Here is a 12,721-nt window from a genome sequence, read left to right on the forward strand (position 1 = left end):
ATCCTATTTTCACGAGCTAAATGGCAATGAAAAGGGTCTGCCAGTTCGATTTATTTATACGGACAATAATAGCGAATCTACATATGTTGAACTTCTTTCGCACCGTACGTAGCTAACCGTGCTAATCGGGAGGTGGTGGGGAGGAATAACCAAACTAAACACACAAAACAGTGCGAAAGAAATTCGTTTCTCAATCTAAATTTAAAAGTGCTTCGATCCAGTGGAATGAATGAAGTGCTTAACACATACACACTACGACGGCTGGGCTTTCACTTTGTTTCGTCGCATGTAAACACGGTGTAATATCTACTACACGTGTAGGTGAATGTTATTTCCGCTGGTCACCCGCTTGCTGTGTCAGCTACGTTGCTACAAGTTATAGGCTTGTTATGGTGGGGGGGTGGGGAGACTTTATACTCTATATCACTTATAAAGACCCCTCTTGTTGAGCAAAGTGCATCTAAGGTCTTTCTGGGCGTAGAGCGAGATTGACATTCACGTATGTGTGGTGTGCTTTTTAAGAACTCACGGGTGATATTTGTTGGCTCGGGGTTAACGGAGCGATTTCCTAGCGGTTACTTAAATTTAATCGGGTTTTGTTTACACACGTTTCAATTTTTTGTTGTGTGTAGCTTGCGACTAAACATTACCCGGATTTGCTCCCGAATCTCAATGGGGGACTCAAGCCGAAGCAGTTTTTGGTCGTGGATTGTTGTCTCAGACGGCTGGCGACCACCACGTTTAGAGAGACACAGGCGTTGTTACGCTGCTGCTGCTGCTTCTTGCCTTCGTTGTTGTCAAGAGGACATTGCAGCAATATACCTCTGCATTATTACATTATTGTTACTGTTCTATGCCCCAAGTATGACCAAAGAATTAGCGTGGGTAGCCCCTTAACCAGCATTGACAAACGTGTTGCATTGCCGTGTGTATCGAGATTGCAATGCATTAACATCCAAGGAATACAATATCGATGTAGTTATATTTATTGCACCCAATTGCAACTAATTTCATCACCTGGTTATGTGTCGTTGTGGAGGTTTGTGGAATCTGCGTGATTCTGTGTGTGCAGCACTTGTGTGTGTGTGCACTGGGCTATGGAAATATAACGAGAGAGTGATGTTTCTGGCCACGGATAACATCAGTGCCACGTGGTACCCTGGGGCCTTACCTAGGCCGACTCCACCGTGTGTACATTGTACCTTGTGCACTTTACAAACATCAGTGCTAAGGAGACAAAGACGACAGTGATTTGGTTGGCACCATGCGGAGTGGTGTGTCAAGAACCATGCGGAGTGGTGTGGCTAGCACCAATAACTTTGCTCAATAAGGGGGTCTCTGTGTGGCCAGGAATGGGGTTAGCCACGCAGTGGTGTGGCTAGCACCAAGAACTTTGCTCAATAAGGGGGTCTCTGTGTGGCCAGGTAATGGGGCTAGCCACGTAGTGGTGTGGCTAGCACCATGCTTGACCACACCACTGTGTGGATCGCTCTAATAGGTCACGAGCATACTAGCCCCATGGCGTAACAAATTTAGTGATATTGCAACGCATTGCATCACATCAACATGCAAAGGAGTATAATATAATACGTATTGCCAATGAAGAGCAACTGTTTAAGATTCAGTTCCAGTGAAGTATCAATTCAATTGCTTTGAGGGTGGTGAATTTCGATACACTGCTCTATTATGTATATATTGGGGCATTGCGAAGTTCTTGGTTTACGTTTTTGATGTTCATAACTGCAGCCACACACGGGAGTACTGTATTTGCCACTTTTCCCAATGGCTAACATGGAGAGTTGAGGCTTTTTTGTTTTGCATTTCCTTTCTTTGGTGGAAGGGCATGCCCAGGCCGATGTAAAGGCAGGCTCCAAAAAAAGGGGGGGGGGCTTAAATGTATGTTGGAGTATGAAGCTTTAATCTGTCTACATCCGGACGGAGTTTCCTGTTTGCAGCCTTGGAAAGGGGAGCTGTGCATTTTGTGTTTGGGTTGAAGGGTAAAACCCACACCGCTCACCACTGGCAGCTCTCACGTCGTAGCAGCACACATGTACTCCACTGGCAGGGTAACGAGCAACTTACTGAGCGGATGGCAGTAATCAGAGGTCCTTGCAGGCTATTTGACCATACTTCACCACGTAGGTCAGTTCGGATTTGTGAAGGTGGTGGTGGGGGCGGGGGGATGTACGGAACAAGGGTTTTTGTCTGCACCGCTCACTACTGCCTTTTGCACATGGTGAGTGGTCACCCATCCCGTCGCAATCCAGGCTCAATCCTGCTTGGCTTTTGAGATCTGACGAGATTGAGTACAGTATCGTGATTTGATCAAAGGAATCAATAAATGCACTTGGGCTAAAAAAGCACAGAGCATAATGTCTGTGTGGTCGGTGACTGCACTTTTAATTTTTTTCATGCAAGAGGCTCTCCGTTTGGCATTGCAGCCATTTGCGGAGAGGAATGGAATTGACGTTGGGTATACAGATGGGCTGGGTCGTGGGGATGTTTGGGCTTGCATGGATTTGGGGGGTGCCTCCCACCTGTTTTCTGAGCTATTCGCGGTGGGTATCCACTCTCCATGAGTGTGCATTATTTGTACTTGTGCGTGTGCACAGAACAAACTTTCCCTTGCAATGCAGGAAATGTGTGCCAGTTGTTGCGCGCGTGTCTGGGTGGTGGTTGTGACTTTTCAACAGCAGTAAAAATGGTTGCATGATTTTTTTTATTATACTTCATATTACTTTTATATTTCACTCTGGCGTCGCTACTCGGAATATTTTTTGGCGGGGTTGTACCGCTGCAAAGTTGAATAACTCAGACAGCCGTTTCGTGTTTTTTTGGGTTGTCTTAGTTTTTGATAGCGCTCGTCTGGTCTGAGGCTACAACAGGCGGCTTTGGGAAACGTGAAACGTAATGGTTAGCGTGGATTAATGAATGGTCTGTGCGTGCGGCAATCGTGAACTAATATCAACGTTGCAAGCTTTGTGTAATGGATTCCATTGCTTTACTCCACTTATTAAATAAATGTGGCACGTACATTACTGTTCTTCAGAACATTCATCGGCATCTAATGGTTTGTAAGATACATGGGTTTAATTGCCAGTTATGCATTTATTGTCTCCGTTTTTTGTTTTGAAGTTGAATATGTTTTACTTTAAATTATGGATGATATTGGTCGCGAAAGCCTACGTGTTAAAGTGTGATATACATGGACATTCCAGGAGTATTAAGTTCAAAGCAGAAAGAGTAATTTAAGTATAGTATTTATATTATATGTAAGTGCGGCTGTAATATTCACATGTAAAACATAACGTATGAATAGTTGAGTTGTGCTGAGAGAATGCGTACATTTACTGACACCCATGGGTGCAACCCTGCAATTGCTACCCCTGGGTAGTATTTGACATCCTGGAAGAGGTGCCCACACTTTACCCAGCTATGCGCGACCTGACGGGTAGATGGGGAGTGGGGAATGCAAAAAACTTGCAGATTTCAATTGCCGCACTGGGAGGTTGAACCTGCGACCTCTGCATTGTTAAGGCCAGTGTGCTAATCATGACACCATGTTAGCCTCCGAACAGAATAATGGTGCACACCATGTAGAATTAAAATCAATATTATTCCGATGTTGATAGGGAGGGGGGAAGGAAAGTGTCCACAGTTTCAGTTAGAATTAACACCGCTAAATATTTTGGCAATTGTATATTTTCGGGTTGCGTCAACTTTCCAAATTTAAAACTCCACGGATGTCATTTTGTCAACTCAAGTGGATGAGCGTGGCAGGTTCAAGTGGCAGTGGCAGGCTCCAAACAGGAGATGGCACCATGGTCGCGTCTGGAGTGCTCGCTGAAAGATGACTCACCAGGGAGGAAATCACTTGTGTGTATCATGCTGCTGGAAGGGCACTCGCTGAGTATTAAATGGGCGCGTTTGCACTGCTTCTAAAGTAACGCCTTTGATCTGTTACCTTCGCATGGCAGTCGGTAGACATGGGTGTAGGTTAGTGGGTCAAAATGTAACACTTCCATATGCGTCTCTTTGCAGTTTATCACCATTGTTATGTTGCTGGTGGATGTGTAGTGATTTTATTTGGGGCAGGGGTCGTCAAACCAAAATAACAAGAAGAGACATTTTTTTCGAAACTTAAAAAAAAAACTCAACATTTCAAGAGCTGCAATGCATGTGAATACGAGACGGTGGTGTCCGTCTCGAGGCAGGTTGCCCGACCCCTGATTTAGGGGTACGGTTCATATGGATTTAAGGGTGAGAATTTGGATTTGTACGGTACTTTAATGCCTCTGCATCGCAAAGTGCCTGAAATCTCATCTCAACCGTTCCATTTATTTTAAATGGCAGATTTTGTTGTTGTCGCATCAAGCGCTTGTGCACAAAATACATTTTGATAATAATAATAAACGTGATCCTTTATTTAACAATGAGTTGTCTTTGATACAACTATTTAGCTTTTGCACCTAAAGTCAACATTTTGTACCCTTAAGGGGTAGTAGGTGCCCTAAAGGTGTGGTGGAACTTTGCTGGTCACGTGCCCATGTTGACCATGATTGGCTGTTGAGCCTCACGTGGGTTTCTTTGCCCAGGCAAGCCCAGGCACGTCCCCTTGGGCGTAGCCGCCTTTTGCTTTGGCTCCCCTCTCTACTGCCGATTTCACCCCCTCAGTGTTTTTACGCTAAGCAAAGACACTGCTGTGTTTTAAGAGATGGGCGAGAGCTGGTAGAGTTCTTATTTAACACAATACTTTCTAAATTAACGTCCTTCGCCATCATAAGACTAGCCAAATGAAAGGGGGGCCATGGTCTCAAAAATGTGCTATTAGCATTGCCCCAGTGGGGTTGCCCGATTTGCATTCCAGTACTCTGTTATAAAAATAGGTTTGGTCCTGCTGATTGCAAAAGTCGAGCAAAGTTCCTCTGTTGATAAAGAAAAATTGTCCACCACTTTTTTTTATTGTCCATCCTCTTCTAAAACCACGCATTAGTCCACTAAGTTAGACATTGAGTTGTACCGTACATTTTTTTTTAACCATGCTGTTTCTTTGTCTGGTATTTGGTGAATAGCAGATACGCCGACTTAGCGTTTTTATGTATTGTTACTTTTAAGAGTTTCATACTCGGAAGATACAGCGATTCTTGTAATGTTCAAATTGCATGAATGCTTTGTTTGTAACGCAATATGCATTGTTTATTTTGCATTCACAGTAAACCCATCCAACAATTGCACATTTGACTCATAGAAGGGTGTTACGATACATGTTAATTAGCCAAACACATGGAAAGCCAGACTAAATATGCATAACTGTGCTCGTTAAATAGTAAAAATGACCTTAATTGTTTTGAGCATTGCTTACTTGTTAGGTTGGTGCAAATTGCATGGGTTCCAAATGTTTACTTATACTTGCATATGACTTGTAGAGCAACCATTAAGACATTACATTTTAAGTGACTTAGCCATTCATTTTGTCTATTAGTTGGCGAATTGCTGATAAAACACCTTCAAATTCGCATTGAATTTTTACTTGAAACGTTTTGTACTTGCCCTTGCTTTCTAGCAAAAATGGCTTTGGTGCCCTCATAATTATCCCCATTGTGTTGCAGCAATTGTAAGAGGTTTGAAGATCTTAAAACTCTCTTCGGAGACCCGCATCGCCAGAAACATTCACGTCGTTGACCGTTTCCACATCTGGTTTGTTGCTGTATTCACTACTTTATTGAATTGTGCCCATTTATTTTTCTTTTTACTCCCTCGCAATACAGAAACGAGTCGCTGTGGAGTAACACCGAGGCCTGCACCCAAAGCCTCCTCCTGAGCAACCCTCCATCCCGAGCATTCGAGCGGCCGCCCGGACCACCGCCGTTAAGCCCTCACCTCCCCACCGCCGGCACCGGTCGTCACCACCCTTCTGAACACTACTCTGTGTTGGCTGCACGTGAGGACACGTGCGTGCTCGAATTCGCCCAGCCGACCTTCCTTGCAGACCCACGTTCGCCTCGCTACCGGCCCATGGAAGGCGCAGCACCAGGCAACATGGGTTGCGTCGACGACTTCGATCGCGTCTGGCAGGGGGGGTAAGGCTTATCACGGCGGCCTCGCACAAGTGTATAACATAATTACTGAAGTATCAAACGTAGCGATTCCCCGCCCTCTGGGCTCGATTTGATGGGGTGCAAAGTTCTGGTATTATTAATTGATTCTATGCTTCATTAATTATTGCCTTGTTTGGCAGCATTTTCGAAGGTAATAAGTGCAAGCATAATGATTTGCATGGATCTTGAATAACAAATTATTGCATGTATGATACATAATTTGCACCGAATCTTGAATAACCGATTCTTAATTTCGATGCATATATCGTGGACGTAAGAATCATTTTTTCCATCACTAAATCGTTAAATGTTTAGCGTGACGTTAAAATGTCATGGTTCGGGCATTTCTCTAATCGCCAATATCAAATAACATTTAATGACTCGACCCATGGGTCATTTGTTTAAACAAGGCAAACCCCCGGGACTGTTTTGACCGTAGCTTTGTTCCAATCAGCAGGGTGTTGCTTCTGAAGGCATTCTGGGATGCATTTTTTTTAAATGTATAAAAATATGTTCTTGTTATACTCAGGTCTCCCTTGAAAAATTTGACTTTGGGTGTGCCAGCGGACTGCCACCTGGTTCAAATGGATGGGATTGATCGGGAGATGCCCCACTGCTTTGTGGGTTGTCGTTTCATATTGGCGATTAACCAAATTTCCTGTTGTTGCTGCTTGCAGTCCACGGAAGGAAATATTATTATTATTATCTTGCTTTACCACTGTTTATTTATGGACATTGGAATCTGACTTTGTTTTTACATTGGCAGAAAGTTTGCACCAGTTTCCGTTGATCAGATTTAGAATGCTATACTTAATTGCTGAAATTGTTACGTGAGTTTACTGCAATAGATGTTAATTTTCGTATATTTTGGTCTCAGATGTATTCCAGCTGTTCAAACGGTTCCAATTACTCATTTGTGAAACCGGATAAGAATGAGAAGTTTGTACTGTGAGCAAATTTGTAGGGGGCATGATTGAGGGGATATATTCAGATGTCATCATTTTGTTACCTATACTGGTTCCATTCATTTATAATTTAAATATAAGTGACTCGGCTTCTCTGTGAATTATGGTATTCCGTTTTCCTTAATGAGTTATGTTATCATTGGTATCATGGACCGTAGCCTTCATTTAGCTCTGACAAATGCTCACCTCCCAAAAGAGGCATCTTGTTAACTTTTTTACGGAGACTGAGAAGTGACGACTTGAGAGGGGTGACATCTGCAATTAATTAACCGCCTCGGAGAACCCTAAACCACCCACCCCATCCACCGTCAAACCTCGCGTGCATACCTTATTCCATCTTACCTATAAAAGACATTTTTTTGTCTGTCCGTCTGTGTGTTCGCACACTTGCAAAGTATTTGTTTCTCAAATGGTGGGGTTAACGTCAAATAAAATTAGCCAGGTATCACGCCGTAAGCCCCAGATGGGCAAACGCTAATCGTTTTTGACGTCCCTCAACTTTGAATGAGATAAATTAGCGATTTAGTGAGATTTATCTTTTATAAAGTTTTTACGTGCGCTCGGCCATACCAACTCACACGCCTTCGGTGGGGGGGACGGCCTCTACCAAGTGACACGCGTTCAGTGGGGGTGAGGGGGAAATTTTCTTTCGCGTGTGTGTCTTAGTCTATGTGTGTGTGTAAGCCCATATGTGTGTGTAGGTTGATGTGTGTGTGTGAGTGGGGAGCGGTAGTGTAGTGGTTAGCGCGCTGCGCTATGAACCTGGTGACCCAGGTTCGATTCCCGCTCACGGCCAACACCAGTGACGATTATCTGAACCGGTCCTGGGCCACCCCTAGGTCGACCCAGCCTTAAATGAGTACCTGGTGCAGTGTGTAAACATCGCCACTGGGGAGACAAAGACGGTTGGGCGTGGTGCTGGCCACCCACCCCCTCTTGTACCGTTCCGGCCTTCATAGGTGCTCGCTAACAGCACTTGCCCCTACAGTCTGTTAAGGCTATACAGGGGATCTTTGTGTGCGTGTGTAAGTCGATGTGTCTGTAAGCAACGCCGAGTACGTCCTGCTAGTAAAAATATAAACACGTGGAGTTGGCAAGTTGTTACTCACCGAAAGTGTGCAGATACGTCAACTGGCGGGCGAGTCACCGTTTGGCAACTGAGTGATTTTGTGGTTCTGATTCACCAAGTTTTGTCGGTTCCAGACGTTACCCTTGGCACGGAGTTTTTGAGCTCTTCTCATTCTGCTGCAGTACAGCCAAATGTTTCTTTCCTTGTGACTTAAACTCCTGATGTTTTTTTCCCCACCCTCCCTGTTTTCTGTGTTTGTGCGTCTTTTATCGAAGCGTTGGCCTCCTGGACATGATGGATGTAAGTACATCTTCATTTTCCTCTCCGCATTTCTATTGTATAGTTGATCAAGCGATTTTTTTTTTTGACAAGCTTGCATTTGACACTGGCTATGAAACTGGACTTGTATTATTCTATGTTGAAAGGTTAATTCTGTTCACCTCTTTAAGCACAGGTGAATGGTAATGTTATACCAGTTAAATTGTAGCTACATTGGAAGTGTTAAAATATCTCTTCAATGCGGTCTGGTATCTTGACTTTTGTTCACTTAATTTATTGTAATAGGAATAATATGCAATTGTGCTAAATTTCGAGAGAGTAGGTTGCTACATTTCCTTGGTGTATGCCTTAGTGTGAGCTGATTCAGTCGATCGTCATGTTTATAGTGAACTTCACGTCAATAACGGCATCTCAGACCGATGCACCTAAAATTCTTTGACATGAATGCCCAACGTTGGGAATATATAACGTACAAGACAATTAATTTAAAATAACAAGACATAGCCTTACAAATGTAATTTACAACGAACGATAGCTTCTATTGTAATTATCATTTACCAAACAAGTATTGCAATCGAGACCTGGAGTGTATACGGCAAGTGTTGTTGGGAGCGTTCATTGTATACACCTTACCCACTTGAGCATAGAATATTTTAGACTTGCAAGCAATAAAAAAACACACCTGGAAATTATAACAATTCATTTGCGATGTTAAAATTCGCTTTTTGTCTGAATCTGTATAAAAAAAAACGTTTGGTTGTTTTAAATTGTCGAGGCATAGACAAAGCAACACCTATTTTTCCCCCATTATTGACCCAAAACTTATATTTAGAGGACGTTCACTGGGGAGATGGAGCGACGAAATCGGTCATTGTGCAGGTGCTAGGTGCATGTATTACATTTCAGGATCGTGAGAGGTGGCAGCAGCAGCTTGGGGGAAGCCTTCATCCAGCAGTGGATTGACCATGGCTGATGATGATGATGATTTTTTTTAAAGTTTACTTGGACGCAAGTGAGTGAAAAAATACGTGAATTTACAAAATCGATGGTGCACCTATTTGCACTGCGGTGCACAACGTCAGCCAGAACAAGCGTAATAATTGCTTGTGGGGGGGGGCCTCTGCTCCATGAATGAGCCTTCATACATGGTGGGGGGCGGCGGGGGGGTTAAATCACTCCAGCTGATCGTGGCAATCCTCAGGTCCTCGTCCACCCTTTAAAAATCGTTGGTGGCAGAAACTCGTTCACCACGTCTTGGTCAGCTCGCATCCCCCCCCTCTCTTTGCTAGCTGAATATGTGTGTGCTACGACCCTAGCAACTGGCCTTGGATACGCTCACATGCCCGGGCATGTCTAAGCCGAGGGGGAGGGGTGGTGGGGGGGTGAGACGTCACAGAGGGAGGGGGGTGGTTATGGTGAACCTGGGCGGTGCTCGTGCAACAAAATAAGAGCCCTCAGCCTCGTCTAAGTCTGGTGGAGTTGGGGTCTTTTTTAACCCAATAGAGAAACGTACATGCGTGGCTACCCTAGCGCGGCTGCAATGGTCGTAAATAATTTGCACGTTTGTAACTGACGTGCTTTTGGCACCCGGATGTTAGGAAGTTTTCGTTAACTGAAGATAACATTTCGATCGTGTGACATTGCCTGCCCAGGAGGCCATCGTGTTGGTGAAGTGCGAAGATTGTCGATTTTAAGTTTTGCATAATAATTGTTTATGCAGCATTAATAATAATACTACGTAAAAAATAAAAACCCAAATGTTCTTGAAGCCAGGACGGGTGTTGGTTAAGTTAAGGTGCCATTTTCCAGCTAAATTAGTTATAGGCAGGCACCCTTTTGTTGGAAGGGACAGTAAACCCATGCTTGTGGCCACAAGCTGGAGACGGATAAGCTCATCAGTGCTCTGTCACCGTTGTCATGACCTTGCTGGGCTTTAGCAAAACGAAATTATTTTATAACAACGGTAAGTGATTTTATTTTGTCTATTTCAATGTATTTTCAGTAAAAAAAAAATTCAATGCAACTGCGCCCATCGCGTTACACCGTATGGTTATTTATAAAGTGGTTGTTTGTTGGGTTATTCCTGTGTTGCTATTTTTAAGAATCTTAGGTTTGTCAGTGGTTAAATTTGTCTGCGGGGCATTTACATTAGAGATCTGTGGTTGCTTGTGTGTGGGAGTGCATTTGGTTTATGGTTTTTTAAATATTGATAATTTGTTATAAGTAAAGTAAGCTGACTAGTTTGCCTTGTCTTTCGGAGGATAACCCCTGGGCCCTTTCACTCTCCGGCCACGACTTGGTAATGCTTACATTGCATATTACTTAAGTTAATTGTGAATGAGAATATTGTAAAGACTCTTGTGAAGTCACTCTAGAGTAAGCTGTTGTGTGGCAATATTATTGCCCATCTAAAAATAACTACATTTTGTGTATGATTGCTATCTGAATAAAACCAGTCTAAAAATGGTCTTGCTAAATTGGTTTTAATATTGGTTCGACTGATTTGATTTTAGGCATCAACTTTTTGGTGATTTCCAAATCTTAATTAAAACTCCATTATTTTGCTCTTCTAGGAGGTGGTTAATGAGGTGTGCGATATTGACTATTCCTGTGTAGTTTTAAACTTAAGGTCACTGGTTTCTAGAGCAAGTCTGTTTACTACATTGGAATCCAAATTGAGCTTTGCACTGTGTAGTAAGCGCCAGCTCATGCCCTGTGCATGTCGATTTTCACTTTTTCACAGTTTTATGCATTTGCGTCGTAACATGTATTTTTCTCTTAGAGCAAAAGTCCTATTAATTGGCTCGATCGGCCTAAAAGAGCATTGACCTTCACTTGAGAAGCCATTTGCCAAAGAGACTTGAACATACTTGGGCAGGCAACGATATCAGGTTATCAGAACCCTGATGCTCTCATGACTTGGCAAGATCTCTCCAGAGCAAACAATTTGAAACTTTATTTAAACAAAAAAAGTTTTGACATCTGTCCTAGCTCCGCGACCATTCCACAGACCGCAACTGAAACAGGAGGAGCGTGGCCATTTCGTCGGAAACTGCCCTGAAAGGCTCTGACCAGCTGTCGGGGTTGACACTAAACCAACGACTGTTTATTCTCCCCCCCCCCCCCACCATAGCAGATGTATAACATGATCAATCCGGACTTGGAGTCGTCCCCGTTTGACAACTTACCGATGCCCGACTCCGAATCGGCGCTGCTGGACCTGCAGCCGCCGTGCGAGCTGCCCGCTTGCCCAACATTCAACGCGCCGATCGCCGGCCCTTCCATCCCCTCCACCGATGACTACCCGGGCAGCCTCAGTTTCCACTTGTCCTGGCAGCAGTGCAGCATCGCCAAGTCGGCCACATGGACGGTACGTAGCGGGACGGTGGGGGATTTGGCCACACTCCCGTGGTTCATTGATGGGTTCATCCTAATCATCAAGGGGCGCCACGGTGGCAAGATGTTAACTACCTCGCCTGGTATGCAGGAGGATGTGGGTTCAATCCCGACCCTGATGCCTGGTGTATACAGGGTGTTTCAAAAAGATGGACCCAATTTGAAATCGCTATATCTCTGCAACCACGAACCGCCCATGACTGAAACTCTTAACACTTGAAAGGGCGGGGCATAGAGTTTCAAATGATTACCGCTAGATGCCTCTCCCAGCGCACAAACAGCCCCTAGCCTTAGTCATCCGCAAGATGGCGACCCCGCAACACAAGGCATTTTGCGTTCTGCAATTCAGCAAGACTGAATCCGTAATTGCGGTGCAGCGTGCGTTTCAACGGCGTTTTGGCATTGATCTGCCAATGTCAAAGAGCATTCGTCGTTGGTACCGACAATTTGAGGAAACGGGCTGTTGATGTAAGGGGAAGAGCACAGGGCGACCACGCACCTCAGAGGAAAACGTGAGAAGAGAGGCGTTTGGGACGAATTCAACTATTGTCTCGATGTTGTCCGTACAGCAGGTGGGAGGGCACATCGAGCATTTGTAAAATTTTGATTTAAAGCTTTCGTGACTGCAGGGATTCATCTTCTTGGTTCTTTCGGTAAAGTCACGTAGAAGGGATATAATAAAATAATAAAAATAAAACATAATAAAATTGTAAAATGGTTAGTAAAACTTGAGAACTCATTAAGCCGTTTGTAACTTTTTGTGTAATTGTAACATGTTGCCATCGTGAAATATACGGCTTTGAAATTGTGTTCATCATTTTTAAACACCCTGTATTTGGAGTTTGCATGTTTTCCCTGTGGTCACGTGGATTTTTCTCCAAGTCCTCCGGTTTTTCCCTCCACATTTAGAAACA

The 12,721-nt window shown here is 44.0% G+C and overlaps 1 protein-coding gene across 6 annotated transcripts in view; it reads left to right on the forward strand.

Moving 5' to 3' along the window:
• Nucleotides 1-12,721, forward strand: part of LOC144942774 (tumor protein 63-like) — a 44,692-nt gene that overhangs the window by 23,798 nt on the left and 8,173 nt on the right. For 2 of the 6 annotated variants that reach the window (XM_078869685.1, XM_078869687.1), the window contains exons 2-4: nucleotides 5,769-6,080; nucleotides 8,408-8,432; nucleotides 11,545-11,781. In XM_078869685.1, the coding sequence (XP_078725811.1) occupies nucleotides 6,016-6,080; nucleotides 8,408-8,432; nucleotides 11,545-11,781 (327 nt within the window). In that variant the 5' untranslated portion in view covers nucleotides 5,769-6,015. Of the gene's footprint in view, nucleotides 1-5,768; nucleotides 6,081-8,407; nucleotides 8,433-8,517; nucleotides 8,587-9,273; nucleotides 9,424-11,544; nucleotides 11,782-12,721 lie in introns of those variants that run through there. The other 4 variants (XM_078869686.1, XM_078869688.1, XM_078869690.1 and 1 more) reach the window with 4 other exon arrangements.

This window comes from Lampetra fluviatilis, chromosome 28, assembly GCF_964198595.1.
Source record: "Lampetra fluviatilis chromosome 28, kcLamFluv1.1, whole genome shotgun sequence".
In the NCBI taxonomy this organism is placed as follows: domain Eukaryota; kingdom Metazoa; phylum Chordata; class Hyperoartia; order Petromyzontiformes; family Petromyzontidae; genus Lampetra; species Lampetra fluviatilis.